This window comes from Bos mutus, chromosome 2 (genome assembly GCF_027580195.1).
Source record: "Bos mutus isolate GX-2022 chromosome 2, NWIPB_WYAK_1.1, whole genome shotgun sequence".
Classification (NCBI taxonomy): Eukaryota; Metazoa; Chordata; class Mammalia; order Artiodactyla; family Bovidae; genus Bos; species Bos mutus.
Genome location: NC_091618.1, coordinates 50,382,381 through 50,408,880, shown reverse-complemented (window position 1 = coordinate 50,408,880; position 26,500 = coordinate 50,382,381). Strand labels below are relative to the sequence as shown.

The 26,500-nt window shown below is 33.3% G+C and overlaps 1 protein-coding gene across 2 annotated transcripts in view; it reads right to left on the bottom strand.

Moving 5' to 3' along the window:
* Positions 1 to 485: 485 nt before the first annotated feature.
* The window catches only part of PGAP1 (post-GPI attachment to proteins inositol deacylase 1), a 79,719-nt gene continuing 53,704 nt past the window's right edge, over positions 486 to 26,500 (bottom strand). For both annotated transcript variants that reach the window (XM_005894583.2, XM_070388800.1), the window contains 13 exons: positions 24,719 to 24,792; positions 24,560 to 24,611; positions 23,769 to 23,835; positions 23,286 to 23,394; positions 22,215 to 22,253; positions 20,018 to 20,111; positions 14,919 to 15,009; positions 13,932 to 14,129; positions 12,862 to 12,997; positions 11,348 to 11,398; positions 10,710 to 10,897; positions 9,112 to 9,216; positions 486 to 8,099 (listed from right to left, as the gene is read on the bottom strand). In XM_005894583.2, the coding sequence (XP_005894645.1) occupies positions 7,961 to 8,099; positions 9,112 to 9,216; positions 10,710 to 10,897; positions 11,348 to 11,398; positions 12,862 to 12,997; positions 13,932 to 14,129; positions 14,919 to 15,009; positions 20,018 to 20,111; positions 22,215 to 22,253; positions 23,286 to 23,394; positions 23,769 to 23,835; positions 24,560 to 24,611; positions 24,719 to 24,792 (1,343 nt within the window). In that variant the 3' untranslated portion in view covers positions 486 to 7,960. The remainder of the gene's footprint in view (positions 8,100 to 9,111; positions 9,217 to 10,709; positions 10,898 to 11,347; positions 11,399 to 12,861; positions 12,998 to 13,931; positions 14,130 to 14,918; positions 15,010 to 20,017; positions 20,112 to 22,214; positions 22,254 to 23,285; positions 23,395 to 23,768; positions 23,836 to 24,559; positions 24,612 to 24,718; positions 24,793 to 26,500) is intronic.

Genomic DNA, 26,500 nt, shown 5'->3' with positions numbered 1-26,500 from the left:
AGACATGTATCCCTCAAAAGATGTCCTACCCCATCTGACTCCTGCCATCCATTCTATAATAAAGTTTCTTATTTAGTCACTAAGTCATGTCCAACGCTTCTGTGATCCCATTGCCAGGCTCTTCTGTCCATGGGATTTCCTAGTCAAGGATACTGGAGTGGGTTGCCATTTCCTTCTCTAGGGGATCTTCCCAACCAAGGGATCAAACCCATATCTCCTGCACTGGCAGGTAGATTCTTTACCACTAAGCCACCAAGGAAGCCTATATGGGAAGCTACAAAATACCAAATTGGGAAATACTAGAAATTTTCGTATATCCTATATTTACTGTCATGTATCATGTTTATCATGTTACATGCTTAGGCATTTAAACTTCTGAAATGTTAGACATGCAATAAAAAAATCATTTTTAAGGGTTCTTCCTGAGATGGTGTTGTGGAGTATGTGAACTGGTAAGCAATTCTGCACCATGTGTTTTTGTTCTCCAAATTTATTGTTGAACATTCAGAACATCAAATTATGACAGATTAAAAAGAAAGCACCAAATAATGCCACACATTAATACCTGAGCGGAGACTGAAGGCAAATATTCGTCTATTAAACCCTATACCATAACATTGAAACACAGATAAAAACATTCACAACACTCTACGGAGTACAATAAATAGCACTTTTTGTGAATTACAACTAGTTAAATATAATAATGTTAATTATAATTATACAAAAAGTACACACAAAATTACACATAAATATATTTAGTATACCATACATTGTACAAAGTACTAGAGAAGGTCATGCATGTTTCAAAGGAAAAATCTGCAAGATGACAATAATTTTTCAGTATATATTATAGGATGAATTGTTTTGCACTGCTAAGTATTATGTGCTACATTTTCTGAATAAAATTACTGATTTGCAAATTAATGATTACTGAGTCTATCTCAATCTAACACATAGTTTGTCCTCTATAAACTTCTAACTATAATATAGAAACTGATGCAGGTTGACATGACAGCCATGTTTCTTACTGTATTACATACCCTTGCCCAAACTATTTCCATCTCAATTTGACCATGCTTTAAGGAAAGACATTTTCTTTCTACACACTTTCAGAGAAACCTATATTTTTGTCTTTGATGGGAGGTAGTGGAGGTTAAATGAGAAGAAAGAAAAATGCTGAGTTTATATTCAAAATTATAAATAAAAAATATACAAAAAATTCTGAGTACACGGAGATATGGGCATCTTTTAGCAGAGACCATGAACATCCTATGAATGGAACGATTTGTTTTGACTGAAATTATATCCATTATTCTAAATAAGCATAATAAAAATGTAAGTCTTTATATTAAAAGAAAATCCATTAAAAAGTGGGGCCAGTTTTCTCTTGGTATCTTAAAAATAACTAGGAAGAAAAGAGTAAAAGGGAAAATAATGTTTAAATATATACATGAATCTGAGTTTATATTTAATGAAAAATCATTATTGGCTAAACTAACTGATATACAAGGCTCAATAATCTGAGGAAAAAAATAAGTACATGTCTTAAAGAAGAATTCATGTCTTTGATAATTATTCATTAAAAAGACAAAAAAATACACTTGTAGGTTACGTTTTCATGTGTATTAATCTCAGAAATGCCACCTTTTCCTAAAATAAATTTATTTTCAAAAACTGTAGCCAAACTTAGTTTCTACATCTATGAAGTTAATTTTAATTTGAAATGGGAACTATGGAAATTAAGAGAGGCCTGTGGAGCAATAGTTCAGCTTATACTAAGGGTAATACTGATTAACTGTTATTTAAAATTTTTTACTTCACCAGCCTTAACAAAAGGATTTGCGGCCAATTTGAGAAGACCACCAATACTAAAATATATAATTATAAAACTTCATGGCATTCTTTCAGCATTTTAAGGCACGGTCTATTTTATCCCAAACAACTATAAGTTCAAGGTCACAGTGTTAATATGCATTCAATTTTGGTCTGGTTTTTCACGGGTATGTTGCTACATTTATAGTTAGCCATAAGCTTAAGAAATGGTAATACAATCACTTCAAAACAATATATCTAAATCATTTTTCTATTTTTTAAAATGTAAATACACAATTTCTTAATTTATATACACTAAAAACTGGATTTTTCTCCTTCTACAGTAGAGGCAGAGAAGATTATTTGTACCAATATTCCAACAAATACATATCTGATTATAAAGAAAACATGGTTATGTTAAATACAGGCATCTCCTATTTAGGACTATTCAACACAAAGGACACACTCATTCCAAAAATAATGTTCACTGAATTTTTAGATCTTATACATCATCTTTTTATTATCATCTACCCTCACCAGATAATTGTATAATCAAGGCCAAACACTTTAATATTTGGCTTTATCTGTTGCTTCTTTACTTCCAAGGCTACTTATGCAAACTGCATCAACATGACTGGGCAGAGAAACAGTTAACTGACATTAAATTAGGGGGAAAACCGTAAAATGAGGGACTGAAATTCCCTGTGAAAATTTCTATAGGAGAGAAATTGAAGAATTTCAACCATATAAACACAACAGTTTCTGAATCTATCATATTCCAGCTTTTCTCTCATGAGTACACTACCACATCAATGTTAACACTTCAGCGTTAACATCTTGATTGTCTTTACATTTTTCATTTTACAGTGCTTACTTCATTGTACTATGTTGCGTTCCAGTGGATAAATTTCCCCCGTGTGACTGTAGAAAGGGAATGAATGGAAAAACATAGAAAATGAAAGAAATTCCACAAAAAACTTTCTATTACATAAATGAGAGATACCTGTACTAAAAATGATCAGGGCAATAGAATTTAAAGTTTTACAGAATGAATCTGAAACAAGATTACCTAAATGATTTCTTCAACCAATTACTGAAAGATCATTATCAGGTAAACTAATTTTCATCCAATAAAACCAGAAAACACTATTTCAGAAATCAGACAAAATAGAATACACTATTCTGTAAGCTTTATATATTTTCAAAGAAAAATCAGGATACAGAATATAAATTTTGATGATTTGCATATTTAATATAAGTCCTAGAAGAAAAATACTGAAAAGATTATTTTTGCTTTAATCCCAATATGGTAAGAAAAGTTCATTGGCACGGATATCTGGAGGTATTTTAAAATTTCATTTAGCTTTGGTGGCAAAGTGTGTTTTGCTAACCATATGAATACAGTTCTATTTTCAATGCAGAGCTTTATGCTAAAAAAAATTCAAATGTGGTTTTTTTCCCTAAAAGAAGGGATGTAAAAAGTCCAATATGAAACAAAACAAGTACAACATTAAATACAAAACATGCCTATCATTTAGGCTTTTGAATAATAGTTCTATGCTTTGTCTATAAATCTTTTAGTAGTAACATTTCTACTATATAAATACTAAAAACCAAAATACCACCAAAAAAATTAGCATATGAACTTTACAAAAATGGCTACTTCTAGAGTTCTTAAACTAGGATTAGGGTTCACATATGCAAACAAATCTTCACTAACTAATCAAACTACATCAACAGATACAGTTTTTCAGAAGTGTTCCAGGTTACAATGTACAGAATGAGCACAGAATAAATCTGACTCATATATATCAAGTCCATACAAAGTCCATTAGAAATTAACTGGTTACTTGGTATTTCAAAACATAGTCATTTTTGGCAGCATAACATGCAAAACACTTTTAGAAAGTACTGCACTTGATTTAAAAAATTTCAGCTAGAGACAATGTAATCAAGATGTATCAATAGCTTAGAATATCATCTAACTTTTTAAAGTGATGTTACCAATTCAGGTATATTGCTACATTTCTACTATAAATGAAATAACAGTTTATTTCCAAATTTTGTTCCATTCTTCAGACTAAGTTACTAATATATAAAATTCAGTCATCTGTAATCATAATATAATTTATAAAAAATGTGAATTCTTGAGCATTTGAGTACACATATTCAGATTTGGATTACTGATTTGACTTTTCTTTCCTATTATTCTTATTAAAAGTAAAGAACATAAGTAGCCTTACAAGCTTTCTATTTCCTCAGGCTGTTAAAACATACTGTGAAAGAATGCATGAGTAATAATGTATAAGCAAAAGTTCATTACAGAACTTGAAATGTCCTCTGTTCCAAAATACTGGGATAAAATTTCAGTTCCTAATCATCTTAGCATTTTGTAAAAATATCTTCTACATTTACCTTACATGGCAAGAAGCTTTCTGTCTGGGTCTAATTTCATAACACAAAGACTTTTATTGCTTCTTTTATTCCTGGGGAGTACTATACTCTTCAAATTGACCATCCCCCCCCAAAAAAAAACTTCACAAGGTTATCTTGTTTCCTATAATTTCATAAATCTAAAACACAGAGAAAACACAAAGTGATGATAAAAAATAATCAACAAATACCTTAGTCACAGAAGTCCCTATACATTAAAAAAATTCTTCCCAACTAATTTTAATAACAAGTCACTAAAACATTGCAAATGTGGCACTGTAAGGTTTTGCCCTAAACCTCACAATAAAGCAAGACATAAAATACAGGCCAACTGAATGGTCTGGGATTCAGGAATCAACAGTTCTAGCTTACCTCATCGTCTCTGTTTTCCTATTTCTCCAGAGCTTTCAAGAATAAACTGAAAACTGAGTTTTACCTTTAATTGTTTTACTTCCCTTGACCACCTTCTGTAAGAGATGCTAATCAACAGTGAGGTAAAAAGAATACACTATGCTGTAAGTGAAAAACCTGAAGAGTTAAGAATGGGAACTAGATAGATAATGACCAAATCAGATAATCTGTCTCATGAAAGTATGTATGTGTGGTGGCAATGTGTAGCATCTGCGAGAGTGGCAGGATAATCAACAAAAAACATTTACTAGGCCTATTATAGTTCTTTCTTTCTTTTCCCTACTGTATAATCATGCAGATATTATAGTGTAGTTCAAACGAGAAGTACTCCATTATATACATAGGAACTTATCTGACTGAAATATAAAAAAAATTAAAGATTAATCAATACATGATCAATATATACTGAAGAGACACAAAGTCAGTGTTAATCAGGCACAAATGGTTTTTTTTTAGGACTAGTGTTTTAAATACTTTCATTCTGGTGAGAATCAAGAAAAAAGCTAGCAGAAATTGTGTACTTTCTAACATGAAAAAGATAAAGAAAAAAGTGTTAATAATTTCTATCATATCATCTGCTCCAAATTTTAACAGTAGTAACTCCAGAGGAGTCTTTAGAAACACTGAAAGTATTCAGTGTTTGTCCAGTCCAGGCTATATTTGATCTAGGTATCAACAATAGGGTCTAGGAGTAATTTTTATAAGTTAAAAACTCAAAAAAATCTAAATAAAGATGTTATGACAACAAAGCTCAGAAGTTTTCTAAATGAGACAATCCCTAACTGCCAATAAAGTTTCATTTTTAGTAACATTTCTGATGAACCTGTGCTGTTTTGCCAGCTAATAATATAGGTCTTAGGTATGCTTGAAAGAATGTGTAATTTAAAGACAAGGGACTTTCATTTTCTCAAGTGATAGAAACATTAGTTTTACTAATCTTCAGAAAGAGCCTACCTTCTCATCTCTGATAGTTATCTGGGTTTAAATTACATTAGGACTTGATGAAGACCCTGTGAAAATGAATGTGTGTGTGTGTGTGTGTGTGTGTGTGAATTATGTATAAGAACCCAAACGACTGTTGTTTATACATGCTTAATTAGAATCCTTTCTGTGGTCCTAAAATGAAATATTTTGTTGGAATAAGACTTTAGGACTACATGGTAACTACACTCACATGAAAATATTTTCATGAAGATTAGTGTGCCTAATCTGCTGCTTTAAAAAGCTAACACACTACCCACAAATGAGAAATTTAAGCTTGTTACATTTTACCGATGAGCAGAAATGACTAAACAAGGAGACTTTAGATCACATAAACACAATTATAGCTGTCAATTGTGATGAAAGTACAGGCCAAATTAGAAGATTCTAATTAATGAATTTGCTTAGGTTCTGTATATGGAACTAAATTCAAATTTAGAAATATTTAAATGACATATTTAACCTGTAACTTGAAATACAACTACACCTGAGTGAAAAAACAAAAGACATCCTATGTGCAAAAGCTGTTATGAACGTGTGTATAGCTAAACCTAGGCATATGTATCCTTGTTTAAATATGTATGTGACATGTCATGGGAAAGTGTACTCTTTCTTTTCAGGTTTGAACACACAAGCATTATTGTATTTTAATCCCTTTTGCTACTTTTAGCAAACAAGAGCCTGGTATGCCTGCCATGTCTATTATAAGGTTATCACTTCCCTTTAATGATCCCAGTAAGTGAAAATATGAATACTGAACATAAAGCTGAGAAAGAGAACAATAGAATAAAAAAACTTATAACTCTCAGAGATGACAGCAAGATCCTCTTCAAATGATGATAAAACAGTAACGACCTGACGGACAACTTAGAAAAGAAGTGAGGTAACCCTCTACACGCAGTAAAATGGGGGTGACTCTCTAATAGGCAGTAACAGCTGAGAGGCTGTAATGGAATTCGGTTGCAATGGCAGGTAAAATGAACCTGGTACTTTTGGACATTCCTTGGCACTAACAAGGACACAAGTTCACAAGTGCAACTGTGAAGTTACTGGAACATAAGGACTATACTTGAAAGGTTTTGGGTATTTACAGCATACACATTGGAAGAAAGGACTCTATCACCCGGTATACCCCAGCCTGAATTACATCTACTTTTTAAAAATGAGCTGAAATCTGAAATGAAATGTAATATTACTCTTATCTGTCAATTAGTAATTACCTTGGCAAATTAAGATTCTACTATTAAACCTAGTGACTAAATACTCCAACTTATTCAGGTATATTGTGTATACTTATGCTATTAATGGAATAACAGTTATCCACTGTGGAAAAACTGTTATTCCATTAATAGTTTAATTCTATACATTAAATGTAGTACTGTACTTGATCATGCTGATTTTTCTCCCTATAGGAGACAAAAACTGTGCAAATGCAGAGTTTTTTTTTCTGACTACTGGAATTTAGTTATTTTAATGATCCATCACAACCAGAGACACTTGGCAACGATGGGATCAATGAATTAAATAAAATGGTACAGACTGAATGACTGAACTGCTCCAATGCCTACAGGTAAATATCTATGAGAATTTGCCTCAAATTTAGCAAGACATTTCTTTAATAGTCTCCTGATAATCACTAAGAACACAAAATAAGATTCTTATTTGAAAAGCAAGAAGAAATTTTCATTAAGTTTTAAATTTGAATTATGTTTCTATTCACTAATCTTGCTTGGTTATCAAGAAAACATGTCTCTTTTGAACTTAAAGCATATTTTCACAGAAGTAAGAAAACAAAAGATCTATTTTGTTCACTCTGGCTGCCAAAAACTAAAGATTGTGGCTATTTTATTTCTGATAAAGCAGTTTAAATTTCATTAATCTTTTAAGACTTATTTTTCAATATATATAGTGTAGCAAATACAAAGTAACCCACTTTTCAGAAGAAAGCTTGATGAAATGAGCAGAATGTTTGAGGTGATGAGACAAAAAACAATGCTACATTTACTGAGTGTTTAGGAGAAGATTCTGGCATGGCCAATCAAGCAGACTAGTTCTGCAGAGAAGTCCTCAAAGACAGTGGCCACCATATCCTTTTACTAATTTTTCAAAAATGACTAGTACACAGATGTCATACCACAAAACAAAACCATGCTTCAGCTACTTTCCTCAAGCATTCCAAAACTAATTTCCTATCTTCAACATTGTAAAAATAGACTTGTCTTCTCCAAAGGATCTTGCTGTCGACACTGATGGATCTGTGTTGTTCCCACTTAATATTGTCCCTAAAGGCATAAATCATCTTTATCATTCCTTAAATCCAATCTTACATAAAGTTGCATAATGCATGGAGTAAAAGAGGAATGAAGACAAAGCATGGAACCCTGTATAAATGTGATGACCCAAAAGCAATCACACCAACAGCCAGAGGAAGTGGAAACTGTGAAGTAGTCTTCAATAATTTACTGTAAAGAGACAGAAATATACATTATAATGTTAACTTACTCAGTGAACAAAAACTGAATATGTCAGTCTTTTATACAGTTTTGTAAAGTATTCTATGTGATTTTAGATAAAGTAATTTTTCACATAAAGAATTTAACAGTCCATATTTTTAAAAAAATATCAGTACGAATACATTTTGGCTGGAAAAGAGAAACATATTCTATTAAGTAAATAACCAGTTTTGCTTATTCTTTTCAATTTTAAGCACAAAAAAATACTAGTTGGACTTATATTTAGCAATTTGACTTAAGAGATTTATTTTAATAAGAAAAAATCAATAATGTTTACTAAGATATAGCTACAGAAATATTTATTTTCAACCTATTTAATATCAGCAAAAAGCTTCAACAACATCAACAGAAAATCCTTAATTCCTAACAGGAGCATATAAAACAAGACACTAACTATTTAAAACTACTATCAAGAAAGACTGTCACCTTTTTACTCTGAAAACAGATAAACTGAGGGATTAAGAAATTTACTGAAGGACACAAAGCCTTAGATTTAAATCCTAGATCTGCCTGATTTTAGAATATCTGCAACTATCTGCCAGAATCAACTGAAAACACTCTCAGAGCAAATAAGCAGTCAATTAAAGGTAAAATTTTATTATTGAAAATCTTAAACATATATATAAGTAGATTAACAGTACAATGAACCTCATGGATCCACCCTCATCTATTATATTTCTACCTACTTTCAACTCCTGTATTTTGTTGGAAGCAAACTTAAATATCAAATATTTTAAGGATTAACTTTTTAAAGAAAAAAATTATTATATACTAACAAATAAAACCCATAATTAAGAAAACAATACATCTGCACATAAGCTATAATATTTACATATAAACCTAATTACTATTAAGGTATCACCTTTAGTATTGTCCAGGAAATTAGGAACAAAAGGTATGTTCCAGACATAAAAGAATACCAGGAATAGATGAGAGAAAAAGAAAGATTAAAAGACTATACCTTGACTTTATTGAAGTAGTGTAAGTATTTCCAAGAATTGCCATAGTTGGAATAAGGATAAATGCCAAAGGTTTACATGGATCAGGATTAAGTTTAAAGTAATACCTAGATCAGAAAGGAAAAAAGAAAAACATAAATCAACGAAGCATAGCCCATCATTTTAAATTATCAGAATCAATAAATAAATTTCAAAACCTTACAATTACAATGTGGATATAAGAAAGCTCTAAAGTGTTCACGAAATCATTAATAAATAAATTTTGCTCTACATCATCTTTATACTCAAGGTTTTAGATGGAGAATTATGTTCAGAAGCCACTAAAGGAAATGAAAATATCCAATATGGAAGCACTTCCTTTCTGTAAGTATATGCCTGAAATGTCATATACAGATAATATTTCATAAAACAAATTATTTAAAATATATTTAAATTGTTTTATTTAAATAAGATAAAAAAAAATAAAAGTTTACCCAAAGTAACTGTCCCTTATTTTTTCTTTAAATTTATTGTCCCTTATTTTTTAAAATCCAAATTCTCATCTCTTGCATTGAGTAAGATACCTACACCTTTCAGAATCATAAATTTGTGCTCCTGAAGTGGTTTTCTCCCCAAATCTGTGACCAAAAATCTGGACCTTGATTAAAGTTACGGACTTACTAAGTCACTTCAGTCGTGTCTGACTCTTTGCATCCCTATGGACCATAACTTGCCAGGCTCCTCTGTCCAAGGGATTTTGTAGGCAAGAATACTGGATTGGGTTGCCATACCCTCTTCCAGGGGATCTTCCCAACCCAGGGATCGAACCCGCATCTTTTAAGTCTCCTGCATTAGCAGACAAGTATTTTACTAACACTACCTGGGAAGCCCAAAATAAGGGACAGAGGAAGGATATTAACATCTGGTAACCAATGATTTAACTTATTGAACTTGTTTTGATTCATCTGACTTTTCAAAAAAACCCACCTCCAATATGTAGATAATCTGAAAATTTTACATCATTTATAAAATCTATATTAATCAGGAGTTCACTATTAACTGAATAAGGGAGCTTTTTAAAAAATGACAATTTACTAAAAACTAAATATTCTAGAAATAACCTTAGAGGGCATTTTTAGGCTTCATTTGACCTAGCACACAAATGACAGTTTTCAGTAGTAAATACCTGATCACTTACTCTGTTCAATGTGTAGGACACATCAGAAAAGTACACACTTCCTTCATTATTTCTATTATTTTAAATGTAGCATTTATCTTCCCCTCAATTTAATATAAAATTGATCATAAGTTGAAAAATTAAAGCACTAACATTATGAATACCTCAAGTCAGCAAAATAAAGCACATTTTCACGTATTTCTAGACTCAAAAAAGGTGAAAGGAAAAGTAAATAAAATAGAATTCCCCCCTATTGGGCAGATTTTAGGGAAGTTTATATTCTCATGGAAAAAGAGAAAATGTGAATATGCTAAAAATAAATTTCAGGTGAAAGCTTCTTGTTCTTGTGAAAGTTTTATGAATCATTAGTAATCTTGCAAGTCTCTACTTACAGATATTTATCATTTAAACCACATAAATTATAACTATATAAATAAAACTTACCTAAGATTCTTTAGCCAATAAATTAAAGATGGCATGCTGAGTAATACAATCCATGTTAATAAGTTAATCAAAGTACTGTGCATGCGAAGACTATCTTCAGCATCACTGGAAGATAAGCGGAGATGGTGTACTGCAGAGTCTTTATGGTGATTGGATTTTTTTTCACTTCTTCTAGAGTGTTTGGGATTCTATAAAGCAATAAAATTGAGATATTAAGTAAAATTATGTATTAATTTACTTAGAATCATACTCAATTATCGAACAGCTGAATACAGTTTTTCATTACCAAACTGATATAAAATACTGAAATTATCTTATTTGAAAGTATTTTAAAGCAGTTGTCAGTTATAAAACTTATTCCATTGACTTGTTATTTCCACTGCTAAGAATATATCCTCTAAGTAATTACTTGAAATAAAATTTAAGAGATAATTGTAATAACAAAAGCAACTTAAGCACTAACATCAAACTAAATGACAATCTCTAAGTCTCATTTTAATATTTATTACGTTCAATTTTCTTAAAGCTATTTAAATTCAAATATTGTAAACTTCTAAATATTGTAAATTTCTAACTTGTTTTTTAAATAAACTTTTATGTTTTTCCATGTTCTACAGAGCTATGAAAATAAAACTTACCACAGTCTGACTGTTTTTAAACGTTGTTAGGCTGGCTTGCAGATGAACAATCTATGAAAAAGAAAAGACATTAATTTTACTTTTATTTTGAAACAAAAAACAACCATTTTTATTGAAATTGAGAAGCATTATAATTTGAAGTTTTAAAAATCTAAATAAATAAAAATCCATTTCAACATTTAAAAACATTCTTTTAGAAAAGATAAATAATAGCTACATGTGCTTGCTATCATGGATTAAAAATCAGAAACAAATAAAACATCACAGAGTATGTTGGGGTTAGGATATAATGTTAGTCTTTACACTGTGTGACCATATGCTTGAATAGTGCCTTGCTAACGCAACTTAGAATGTCATGTAAGTCAAAAATTTGATTATATTCAGCACAGTATAAACATCTCAACAAGTGATATATAATCTAAATCTTTGAAAATCAAAACTCAATTATATAGGATGGTAAAATGTTTACAAGAACCTGGGAAAGTCTACAAATTTATTAGCTGTGCTTAAGTATTTGAGAAAGTTTTTCTTACTGTGTCAGTTGTTTGTAATATTCACCTAAAAAACTAAAAATATTGTATTTATAAATCAAATTAATTTATATTTATAAATAAAAACAATTCTGAATAGTTTTTTCTGATGGTCATACTTTTCCTTTGAAAACTGAAAGTAATCTATAATGGCATGTATTTAGTGATAAAGTGTTAGTCGCTCAGTTGTGTCTGTGTCTTTGTGACCCCTAGGACTGCGGCCCATCAGGCTCCTCTGTCCGTGGGATCTTCCTGACCCAGGGATGGAACCTGGGTCACCTGCATTGCGGGCAAATTCTTTATAGTCTGAGCCACCAGGGAAGCTCATTTGTATTAAATGCAGATGCAAATAAGTCTTTGCTAGAAAAAAAAAAGGAAAAAAATTATTATCCTTTCTGATATCAACTAACTCTATATAAGGTTAATGTGGAGCTCATGCAGTTATATAAACCTGAATTTTCCTGTAAAACTGACAATCTTTTTAGAAGCGTTTTTCATTTCCTCAGTAAAATTACCAACTTAATTATTTTTATCATTGTCATACGATTCTTCAGGAACATTTGTAACATTTTACATGTTTCAGCATGACCAACAACTTGATCCCATTGACATAACCATTTATTTTGTCTATTATCCATGTTCAAAGAAAAGTTATGAACAAACTGCTCTAGGAGAATGTTTTTCAAAAAGTTAACATTATTTGCTAAACCATCAAGTAATGTGAAACAGGTTATATCTCCTCCTTTGTTTTTTAACACAGAAACTCAATTCAGATTAGTTAACTTCAGTTCTACAGTTAACTTCATATATCTGAAATAGTTAAGATGTTAAAAAAAACAAAACAAAACAACTTTACCCATAAGCCTGGTATATAACAGAATATTACTGCAGCAGTGATTGAAAAAAAATTTTTAACAACTATGGGTAATTCTATGCCTGCCTGATACACAACTCAGGCCTTCTCGCTTTATTGATTTGACATACCTTAAACACATAGTAAAGATAAGTAAGAAGTATGGCAAAGGCTCCACAAGTTGTCCAGCTAATGAGGATAAAAATAATTGTCAAAATGGGCAAGTCTGGTGATATTATCTTGATATCTTTAGGAAGTTCAGAGGGCCTGGAATAACAAGAATAAGGATTTTAAAAGCATATTAACAGTTATTTAAACAGTCACAATTAAGGAGAAAACAGTATAGTGCTCTGTCAGCTTCTCCTTATTAATCTGCAAGCATTACTATAAGGTAAATAGTAAAGCTTTTTAAAATAAAGATGATGATGTCACATATTTTAAAATTCTGTTATATACTGTGGTAGTTTCTCTTGCATTTAGATATACTACGGATAGTATCAGTACTAAAAGAGAAAAAATATTGTTAAAGATAATTATTACTTATAGGCTCTGTACCATACAATTCTGATCTTGACATGAAAAGAAATCATTTTCTGTTTTTAAAGTCTCAAGGTCACTCAGACATCTTATGATGTTAATGTCAGAAGCATTTTAGAAGAAGTGGAGGAAGAAGTATCATGAGGAGAGTTAATTAACAGAAACTACATCACTGGTTTACCTGAAAAACCTACCAGCAACTTCAAACCATGTCTTTGGATCATAATAAAACTCTAGGTAATGCTTTTGGAACTCTTACACATTTCATCTAATCTGATCCTACATATCAAGATTGGAGTCTCTTGCTCTCAGACTTGACTAAAAACCACCACGTAAAATCATTGCCAGAAAACAAACACTTTCCCCTTGAAAAGATTTAAACAGTGAAATTTAAAAATACTTGTGCACTCTGTTAAACTTTTTTGACTTTTTGACCATCTTGAACACTATGGTCAAAATCAAATGTAGCATTTAACTTGAAATAAATCATTATCTATGACAGAAACATAAGTTTGAACACTAACCCGATCTTTTGCTACTTACACATTTTTCCTTAGACATTATATTTTAGTGAAAGCAAAGTAATCCTAAGGTTCTCTATCAGAATACGATTTTTTTCTTACGTTAAGAGCAATAAGAAAGATTTTAGTCACTCATTCTTTACCTTTTCAAAGCTAGCCACAATGAAGAAAGAAGTTTCACAGATGTAGAAGAGAGTAGGCCACCCCAGTAGGCAGTACATGTTCCAAACAGAAAAAGAATCAAAGATACAAGGGGGAAACACATACTCTGACTAGTTAAAATGATGGCATCTAATTCTGGTAACAGTAACATATCCCATAATTCTTTAAACCATTTATATCTGTGGATAAAAGAAAACAAAACAAAACAAAAAGCAAATGATACAATAAAAGCAAAAAAATCAACAACTCTCATTCAAGGATTTAACATTTGAAGCATTCGACCATTCACTAGAGTCCCCAAAGTTCCATGGTATTTAATTTGTAATTATCCTGAAAAAACTAACTTCAGTTCCTTATAAGGAACTAGTGAGTCTACTGATCTTCAAAGATCTGAGTCTTAAATCTCAAAGCAGTTTAACTGTTCTCTAGTAATCCTTGTATTGAGTCATAAATGTTTTTTTTTTAAGTTATAAAGACAATAGCTAGTTATAACAACAGAAGAAAAGACATCTAAGTAATGCTTCTTAATCCCCCCCCAAAAAAAAATCAGAATAAATTAAGAATGCAATGTTAAGTAGGGTAAAGACATCTAAAATATACTTTGTATGGGAAGTAATAAAAATAGTGTTCTGAGGCACTGTTTCATCAGTATCTTACAGCACTGTGTGCTCATAAATCTGGGATCCCCCAACAGCATGGACTGTATACATTCTTTTGGAAATGTTAAAGTCCTGGTATATTTATGGGTGTATACTGTAATAATTACTTTTCAATAAATACTTTTGAAATAGTTAAACTACTGAAGTAAACGTTGATATGCTTACTAGGCCTTTGCCTAAGAGAAAAATTCCATTTAATAAAACAAGTCAATTGTCTCATCTGTATGAAAATTTATGCTCCGTATTGGAGCCAAGCATAATATTGTATACATAAAATTAAAAATCATTATCACAGATAATAAAACTTACCCCAACAGAAACTTAACCATAATTACAAAAGGATCAACTTTGTATGGTTTGGCTTCTTTATCCAACATAGTAGCATATTCTAAGCAATGACCTAGTGATTAAAAATATATATATGTAGTAGAGAATTCACAGTAATTAAATATGAGACATATTACATCCTGCATTGTTTACAAGAATACCATATTACATGTGAGAAAGCAAAAGTCTTTATTATTCTAATTTGAAATACAATCAAAACTACAATGAAGTACCACCGCATTCTGGTCAAAATGGCAATCACTAAAAACTCCACAAATAATAATTGTTAGAGAGGATGAAATGGAGAAGGAAATAGCAACCCACTCCCAGATCCCTGGCTGGGACATCCCACGGGCAGAGGAGCCCTGCAGGCTACAGTCCACGGGGTCACAAAAAGAGTTGGACATGACTGAGGGAACTTGCACTTTAGAGAGGCTGTGGAGAAAACAATGTACCTTCTACACTGTCGGTGGAAATGGAAGCTGGTGCAACCACTAGGGGAAACAGTATGAGGTTCTTTAAAAACTAAAAACAGAACTACTCTCTGATCCAGAATCATATGTAGAATGTACACAGGTCAAGAAGCAACAGTTCTAACAGGACATGGAACAACAGACTGGTTCCAAATTGGGAAAGGAGTACGTCTAGGCTGTACATTGTCAGCTTGCTTACTTAACTTCTATGCAGAGTACATCATGCGAAATGCTGGGTTGGATGAAGCACAAGCTGGAATCAAGACTGCTGGGAGAAATATCAATCACCTCAGATATGCAGATGACACCACCCTTATGGCAGAAAGCGAAGAACTAAAGAGCCTCTTGATGAAAGTGAAAGAGGAGAGTGAAAAAGCTGGCTTAAAATTTAACATTCAAAAAATGAAGATCATGGCATCTGGTCCCATTACTTCATGGCAAATAGATGGGAAACAATGGAAACAGTGACACACTTTATTTTCTTGGGCTCCAAAATCACTTCAGGTGGTGACTGTAGCCGTGAAATTAAAAGATGCTTGCTCCCTGGAAGAAAAGCTATGACCAACCTAGACAGCATATTAAAAAGCAGAGATATTATTTTGCCGACAAAGGTCTGTCTAATTGAAGCTATGGTTTTTCTAGTTGTCATACAGATGTGAGAGCTGGACCATAAAGAAAGCTGAGCACTGAAGAATTGATGTTTTTGAACTGTGGTGTTGGAGAAGACTCTTGAGAGTCTCTTGGACAGTAAGGAGATCAAACAAGTCAATTCTAAAGGAAATCAGTCCTGAACATTCACTGCAAGGACTGATGTTGAAGCTGAAGCTCCAATACTCTTGGCACCTGATGCAAAGAACTGACTCACTGGAAAAGACCCTGATGCTGGGAAAGACTGAAAGTGGGAGGAGAAGGGGATGACAGAGGATGAGACGGTTGGATGGCGTCATTGCCTCAATGGACATGAGTTTGAGCAAGCTCCAGGAGTTGGTGATGGCTAGAGAAGACTGGTGTGCTGCAGTCCATGTCATCACAAAGAGTCAGACATGACTGAGCAACTGAATTCACGATCCAGAAATCCTACTCCTGGGTATATAGCTAGACAAAACTCTAATTCAAAAAGTTACATGCAATCCTACGTTCATAGCATCACTATTCACAACAGCCAAGACATAGAAATAACCTAAATGTCCGTTGACAGATGAATAAAGATGTGGTACATATATACAATGGAATATTACTCAGCCATAAAAAAGAATAAAAATGCCACTTGCAGCAACATGGATGCAGCTAGAGATTATCATACTAAGTGAAGTAAGACAGAAAAAGAAAAACAAATACCACATGATAGCACTTGTTTGTGGAACCTAAAATATGACACAACTGAACCTATCTACGAAAGAGACTCATGGACACAGAGAACAGACTTGTGGTTGCCAAGGAGGAAGGGGCTGGGGTAAGGATGGAGTGGGAGTCTGGGGTTAGCAGATGTAAATTTTTATATATAGAATGGATAAACGACAAGGTCCTATTGTATAGCAGAGAGAACTATATTCAATATCCTAAACAAAATGGAAAAGAATATAAAAAACAATGTATATATGTATAATAACTGAATTACTTTGCTGTATAGCAGAAATTAGCATATTATAAATCAACTATACTTCAATTAAAAATTAAAAAACATAAATATACCATACAAATATTAATTTAGTGGTTCTCAGACAAGAGTACATATTCAATCATCATTTGTGAAACAAATTCAGGAAGCTGATGCTATGGTTTCATCATGCGTATTTTTATAAAGCCCCACAGGTGAGCTGTTTTTTAAAAACAATTTTACTGAGATATAATTCTCCCAACTCAAAATTAACCCATTTGAAATATATACAATTCAGTGGTTTTTAGTACATTCAAAGAGTGTGCATTCACCACTCCAGTCAGTCTTAAAACATTTTCATTTCTCCCAAAGAAACAGTTCCCCTTAACTGTAACCTCCAATGAGTCACCATTTCTAGGCAACCACTAACCTACTTTATATGTCTAAAGACTAGCTTACTCTGAGGATGTCATAAAAATGGAATCATACATTATGTGGTCATTTGTGACTGGCTCCTTCAACTTAGCGTATTTCCAAGATCCATCAATGTTGTAGCAAATATCAGCACATTTATCCATTCATCATTGATGGACATTTTGGTTGTTTCCATTCTTTGACTATTATAAATAGTGCTCCTCTGAACATCCATGTACAAGTTTAGTATGGATGCATGTTTTCATTTCTCTTAGGTCTACACACAGGAGTAGAGTTGCTGAGTCATATGGCAACTCTCTTTAACCTTTTGAGGAACTGCTTTCCAAAATAGCTGTATCATTTTACATTTCTACCAACAGTGCAAAAAGATTCTAATTTCTCCAAATCCTCACCAAAATTTGTTATCATCTTTTTTATTATAGCCATTCTAGTGAGCATGATCTACAGGTGATTTCTGATAAGCATTTCTGGTTCTTTAATTGGTTTGAGACACAATCCCATACTCAAATCCTCTAATCAATATCATATATCCTTGGGGTCTCTGTGGACTACCTAGATACAAATCCTAAATGGTTGAAATAAATTTTCAAGTCACTTGAAATTAAGAAGAATGAGGTGTCTCTTGAAAAAAAATTATACTCAAGTATAGGAGATGTTGGAGAAGGCAATGGCACCCCACTCCAGTACTCTTGCCTGGAAAATCCCATGGACGGAGAAGCCTGGTAGGCTGCAGTCCATGGGGTCGCTGAGTCGGATACGACTAAGCGACTTCACTTTCACTTTTCACTTTCATGCATTGGAGAAGGAAATGGCAACCTACTCCAGTATTCTTGCCTGGAGAATCCCAGAGACGGGGGACCCTAGTGGGCTGCCGTCTATGGGGTTGCACAGAGTCAGACACGACTGAAGCAACTTAGCAGCAGCAGCAGCAGCAGCATAGGAGATGTAATATTGCCAGAATAATCTTTTAATCAAAAGGTTGGGTCTGACTAGATCACACTAAATGTTGCTTCCTTCATCCTGGAAGATAAGTTTAATCAGTTAAAATAAGATAAGATTTTAAGATAAAATAAATAAGATTCAGATAAGTTAAAATGAACACTAAAGGCAGATTTAAAATGGCAAAAAATCACTGTAAGGAAATGAGTAGCTATGAAAGGATTTGCCAATATGGAAATAGTGGAGGGGATTTTGGGGCTGCTTTTGTATGTTTCGGCTCCACTCTGTTTTCTTCTCTTCTACCTTCTTGGATTATTACTGCCCAAGCCCAGCGAGTGCACAAGGCTCCTGGGAAACTGTTCTAACTGCTGTACTCTGTATGTGAAAGTCGCTCAGTCGTGTCTGACTCATGTGACTCCTTTGTGACCTCTGCAGCCCGCCAGGCTCCTCCACCCATGGGATTTTCCAGGAAAAAATACTGGAGTGGGTTGCCATTTCCTTCTCCAGAGGATCTTCCCGACCCAGGGATTGAACCTGGGTGTCCCAGATTGCAGGTAGACTCTTTACCCTCTGAACCACCACGGAAACCCTTTTTACTGTACGCTAGAAAGGACTTTGTCCGATATACTGTACGGTCTATGTTTTCTTCTCCAGATCCATTTTCTACCCTTTACTTTGCTCTGAATTCTGAGAGGCTGACTTTTATGAACTGGCTTCTAGCTGGGTTCAGTGAATGACAATCACTAGCACTTAGGAGGGGAGAAGGAAATAAAGTTAGTGCATTTATTTCCCTGCCTTCTCCCTGCTGACCACACACTGACAGCAGCTGCAGCATTTCTGTACCTAAGGCTCAGGTGCAGTACTGTTACTTTTTCCTACAGCTCTCCAGGTTTGCTCCCTCATTCGTCCTGGTACCTAGAAGTATCAGATGGCTTTGTTGCTAATTTGGTACTTTATCATTTGTTGTTGGTTTCCCTTTTCCTTGCACATACCTTTGAAACAATCCCTTCAACTAAAATCTCAGTTATTCCATTCAATGTACCAGGACCTAACTGATACAGTTGATACAGTCCAAATATTATGCTGATTTCCAACTATGTTCCTGGCCCCAGTCAGGCACTGGGAATAGAATGGAGAACAAAAGCCCTGTCAATGAGTTTCTATCTCTTAAGAGATCCTCAGAACAGAGAGAATAAACTTTAGACAAAAGGGTATAAAATGCAGAATACAAGTAAGTAATTTTCTTGGGCACCTCTTAAAACTTAAAGAGGATCTCAAACGCCTATAAACTTGAGAGAGAAGGGTTGTGAAATCTTCAAGAAACTGATGTTGACATGTACACACTGCTTTATTTAAAATAGATAACCAACAAGGACCTACTGTATAGCACAGGGAACTCTGCTCAATATTATGTAACAACTTAATGGGAAAAGAATTTGCAAAACAATAGCTACATGTATATGTAAAACTGAACCACTTTGATGTATACCTGAAACTAACACAACATTGTTAATCAATTTTACCCCAATAAAAACAAGGAAATTGATGGGTCCTCATTAGCTACGTGTAGGATAAAAAAATTAGTAATGAAGCACTAGGGAAGGAAGAGAGGGAGAGAGGAATAGAAACATTCTTACCTGTTGAGAAAAGAGAGTATAACTGTCCTCCATAAGCAAGAAGGATACTAGATATGACGTAAGCAGGAAGTGCTCCACCATGAAATCTAACTACCTAGAAAACAGACAAATGGGCAATTTCTGAATGTTAATGTTAATGACATAAGCATACTTTTACATGAAATAAACCTGTTGTTCTTCACTTTATACATTTTCTGACACAACCACAAAGATATCTCCAGTAATGGGCATAAAAATTCTAAGTAAAATAAATGCTAAGAATATATGGTATATTAGAAATGTTTATCTAAATTTTTATCAAATGCATAAAAGAGAAAATATACAATTGTGTAGCAATTTTTTGCAAACTTTTTTATAAGATATGTTTATTAAGCAAATCAGGAAAGGAGTACATCAATTATATGCAGTGTATATCATGTGAAATGGTGGGCTGGATGAAGCACAAGCTGGAATCAAGATTGCTGGGAGAAATATCAATAACCTCAGATACACAGATAATACCACCCTTATGGCAGAAAGCAAAGAGGAACTAAAGAGCCTCTTGATGAAAGTGAAAGAGGAGCGTGAAAAACCTGGATTAAAACTCAACATTAAAAAAACTAAGATCATGGTATCCAGTCCCATCACTTCATGGCAAATAGATGGGAAACAATGGAAACAGTGACAGATTTTATTTCCTTGGGCTCCAAAATCACTGTGGGCGGTGACTGCAGCCATGAAATTAAAAGATGCTTGCTCCTTGGAAGAAAAGCTATGACAAACCTAGACAGCATTATTAAAAGGCAGAGATGTTACTTTGCCAACAAAGGTCTGTCTAGTCGAAGGTATGGTTTTTCCAGTAGTATGGATTGAGAGCTGGACAATAAAAAAGGCTGAGCACTGAAGAATTGATGCCTTCGAACTGTGGTGCTGGAAGACTCTTGTCTTGACAGCAAGGAAATTAAACCAGTCAATCCTAAAGGAAATCAGTCCTGAATATTCATTGGAAGGACTGATGCTGAAGCTGAAGTTCCAATACTTTGGCCACCTGATGCAAAGAACTGACTCATTTGAAAAGACCCTGATGCTGGGAAAGATTGAAGGTGGCAAGAGAAGGGGACGACAGAGGATGAGATGGTTGGATGGGATCACAGACTCAATGGACATGAGTTTGAGCAAGCTCTGGGAGTTGGTGAAGGACAAGGAAGCCTGGCGTGCTGCAGTCCATGGGGTCGCAAAGAGTTGAACACAACTGAATGACTGAACAGATAATTATAGAATTAAATGACTTAAAAAATCTGCCATGCCTATACTGCAAAACATTACAAACCAAAAAATAAAGTGAAAGTAATGATACAATAAAATTTTTAGTGAATTTTAAAACTATAATTTCTCTGACAAATCACTATTACTTATTTATGTCCAGGCTGTACAATTTTGCAAATTAAAATGATGTTGAATATACTGTAGTAGTTCTATGACTTGATATGTTATTTTTGTAAAACTATTTGCCTATGAATCATAGAAAGTGTTAGTCGTTCAGTTGTGCCCAACTCTTTATGGCCCCAGGGACTGTAGCCCACCAGGCTCCTCTGTCCATGGGATTTGTCAGGCAAGAATACTGGAGTGGGTTGCCATTCCCTTCTCCATGGTATATTTCCACCCAGGGACCAAACCCAGGTTTCCCGCATTACAGGTGGCCTCTTTACCACCTGAGTCACCAGGGAAGCCACAAATCATTTAAAGAAACTCCCCAAATGAATTTTTCAATATGTTTATTTTTAATACAAATTACTTTTACAATCTGAGCATGCACGACATAAAAAATTCTTGAAAATGTTCATTTATACGATAGAACTTACAGATTATATTGGGATATGAATAGCATAGTATAAGAAACAAGAAACTTTAATATAACATTCATTTAAAAATCAGGAAGCAATTTTCATTTTTAGGAAGTATCAAACATGAAAGTATCACCTTAAAGACAGGGGTGGCCAACTATCGACTTTGTGCCAAGAATGGCTTTCAGATTTTATTAAAGTGAGAGAAAAGAAGAAAAAAGTAGCTGAAGTAGTGGCAGCAGCAGCAGCAACAAGACACTATATATAATTTGCCTAAATATTTATTATCTGGTCCTTTACAGAAATGCTTACAACTTCTGTCTTAGAGTATGTATTCACAAGGCAATAAATAACTGACAAGAAGGCTCTCTTACCTGTCCAAGTATTTGTGAAAAGGAAGTCTTAACTGTCACCTAGTTTAAAAAACAATTATTTATAAAGGTTATTTTTCCTATACTCACATTTTATTAAATGAGCTCTCTACAACAATCACAATCACTACTTTGTTATAATGATGAACCTAAAGGTACTCAAGATCTGAAAAGAATTCTCCAAACCATCAACATTTAAATTCTATCAACTGCAGTTTACTGTTCAGAACTTTGCCCTTAATCAAATTCTTTTCGATTGGATGAATGCTATGATACATGAGTAAACTTTTACTAACTAATATAGTTAATTAATTGGAATATCTTATGACCAGATCATACAAGCTAAAGGAATTCATTGAATGACTGAATCCAGAATTTATACATTTATTTGCTGAAAAATTAAGTAAATTAATCAATTTTCTATGTAACCTGTACTTTAAAATCTCAAACCTACAATTGTACGGTACTAAAAAAAGCTAAGCAAAACCACTTCTGAGTAAATTTAATAAAAATAGGTTTCACATAATATAATACCAGGAACAAAGAGAGCACATGTAGTAAAATTTGAGCAAAAACAATATTTTAAAAAGAAATTCACTGTTCATTAATTATCTCTACCATAAATATACCTCCTTAGATATTAGAAAGTCTGGGAAAAGGGAATATATCTTTCATAGAGAAATTGTAAAATATCTAAATTTGGACTTTTTTGAAAATAAAATATTTGTTAAAACATGGACATCTGACAGCATGCAGTATTTGGAGCCGAATTACTAACACAGCTCTTCCTATTTCTATAGTATTAGAAACACGAAGGCACAAGTTGAAAACCATTACATCCCTGAAGAATCCTTCAGTGCTAGAAACACAAAGCAAGACATCAAAGCACCGATAACTTCCAAAAATCTAAAATAACTCATAGTATAGGTCAAACTGAAGCTTGGTTGTAGGACAGATTCTATTCACTTGACCTACTAATTCTGGTTTACCCTAAGAAAGTTCTAAAAAGGAATCCAAGTATTTCCAGTTTATTCTATAACTAAATCTTAAAAATTAAGCAAACATATAACTTACCTCATATTGACAGTCTGATGATGTGTACATTTTTAGTAATGCTACATGGCTGTCATTATCCGGTTGAGCAATATGGAGTTTCACAGAAATTTCAGTGGAAGATGGAACCCTGAAAATATAAACAATGAATTTTTAAATACAAAATGCTGTGAAATAACCATGGCTAAGTCAATACTCAGAACCACACAATGAAATACTGTAAGGAAGCTAGATGACACACACAGGAGTTGGGGGAGAGGGTGGAAAGGGGTTCCTGTTTGATGCAAGTAAGGTTAAATTCTACACTGCTTAAATAAGAATACTATATGTTATAATGTTATATGTATTATCTTATGAGCACAATGCTACATAAAGGAAACCTGTATTTTACTAAAAGGTACTATAATAATTTCACTAAAATTTTACTATGATTTAAATAAACAAAGTAAAATATGTATTATTCAAAAACACCAAAGTTTAAGGTAAATTCTTTGATTTACTTACTGTGCAATGGTTAGTGAATCTTCATAAGACCAGGGAATATGAAGTTTATAGATACTAGTAATTTCTTCTGTAAAAACATAAAGGAAATATGTATTACTAACTTTATATTACTAAATGTTATATAAGCTACTGTGATACATAACTATAGATGGGCTTTCCGGGTGGTGCTAGTGGTAAAGAATCTGGCTGCCAATGCAGGAGACATAAGAGATGTGAGTTCGATCTCTGGGTTGGGAAGATCCCCTGGAAGAGGGCATGGCAACCCACTCCAGTATTCTTGCCTGGAGAATCCTATGGACAGAGGAGCCTGGTGGGCTACAATCCATAGGGTTGCAAAAGAGTCACTTAGCATGCACATAGGCATGCTGATATCTGCATTTATACAATTACTCATTTCATTAAGAAATAATCAGTAAGAGTTATATCACATGATAAGAAATTAGGGAGAATTCTTTAATAATAATGTTTAATTAGGCCTACAAAAAGATATTAGAACATATGGGAAGTACTAAGAAATTGGAAAAAATTAAACAGCTAAATGTCAATTACTATTGCAATAGGACAGCAAGATATACAGTATTTTTTAAATGTAAATATTTAAAACTGATCAATATTTTTACTGTTAAAAAGGGGCTATGTTAAATTAATTGGAAGTATAAACAGCTTTTCTATTATCATATATTAAATATTAATTTACATATATGGAAAAATAAGTATTACAGAAAATTCCACTGAAGAAGACCTAAAGATTCTTCAAATGACAAAATTATTTTTTCAGAAAATATACTTACCTTTGACTCCTGAGCACTTGCTTACCACGTTGATTTTAAAAGCTTGGTATATCTAACAGAGTTTGACCACAAATAAAAAAAACAAAAAAACAGGTTTATAAGTTTAACTAAGCAGTAAAGTGAAATCAAGTCCTTGTTATTGTCAAGATAATTAATTACCTGTCCAAAGTTCAGAAGCTCTATATTATAGAACAGACCACTTGTATTTAATATCACTTTCCTTGAAGACAATCCTGTTGAATTAAAAGACTATATTACTTAGAATACCAAAAAAAATTTTTTTTTAAAGTACAAAAGTAATGACTTTAAACAATGTCTAAATAATGCCAACAGATTTTTGATATTGAAAGAGTTTATAGGTTCTTGCTTTTGGTATGGAAGAATGGACTCCTAAAAATTCAATCCTCATTCAATGAATTCTGGACAAAAACAGAACATTTATAATGACTTTATTCATTTTTAAAAGTTTATTATTGGAGTATAATTGCTTTATAGTATTAATTTTGCTGTTGTTAAACAACCAAAGTTTATCAGCTACATGTATACATATGTCCCGTCCCTCGTGAACCTCCCTTCCACTCCCCTTCTCAAACCTACCCCTCTAGGTTGAGTACCAGATTGAGTTTCCTGTGTTATACAGCAACTTCCTACTAGCTTTCTATGTTTCATATGGTAACATATATGTTTCAATGATACTCTCTCAATTTGTCCTACCCTCCCCACTGTGTCTACATGTTTCTTCTCTATGTCGGTGTCTCTATTTCTTCCCTGCAAATAGGTTCATCTGTACTATTTTTCCAGATTCCATATATATGTGATATTATTTAATATTTGTTTTTCTCTTTCTGCTTTACTTCACTCTATACAACAGACTCTAGGTCCATCCACACCACTACAAATGTCCCAATTTCATCCCTTTTTATAGCTGAATTATTCCATTGTGTATTATGTGGGATTCCATTGTGTGTATGTACCACATCTTTTTTTATTTTTAATTGAAGGATAATTGCTTTACAAACTTTTGTTGTTTTCTGTCAAACATCAACATGAATCAGCCATAGGTATACATATGTCCCCTCCCTTTTAACCCTCCCTCCCATCTCTGCATCCCACCCCTCTAGGTAGATACAGAGCCCCTGTTTGAGTTCCCCGAGTTATATAGCAAATTCCCACTGGCTATCTATTTTACATATGGTAATATGTTTCCATGTTACTCTCTCCATACATCTCACTCTCTCTTCCCACCTCCTCCTGCGTCCAAAGTCTGTTCTCTATGCCTGTTTCTCCATTGCTGCCCTGCAAATAAATTCATCACTACCATCTTTCTAGATTCCATATATATGCATTAGTATACAATATTTATCTTTTTTCTGACTTACTTTACTCTGTATAATAGACTCTAGGTTCATCCACCTCACTAGAACTGACTCAACTGCGTTCCTTTTTATGGCTGCGTAATATTCCATTGTATATATCACAGCCTCTTCATCCATTCATTTGTCAATGGACATCTAGCTTGCTTCCATATTCTAGCTATTGTAAACAGTGCTACAATGAACACTGGGGTACAAATGTCTTTTTCAATTTTGGTTTTCTCAGGATATATGCCTAGGAGTGGGACTATTGGGTCATATGGTGGTCTTATTCCTAGTTTTTTTTACGGAATCTCCGTACTGTCTTCCATAGTGGTGGTATCAATTTACATTCCCACCAATAGGGCAAGAGGGTTTCCTTTTCTCCACACCCTCTCCAGCATTTACCATTTGTAGACTTTTTATCCACTTATCTGTCGATGGGCATTTAGGCTGCTCCCATGTCCTGGCTATTGTAAACAGTGCTGCAATGAACACTGCGGTACATGTGCCTCTCTGAATCATGGTTTTCTCAGGGTATATCTCCCATGGTAACAAGGTCATGCTTAAAATCTTGCATGCTATGCTT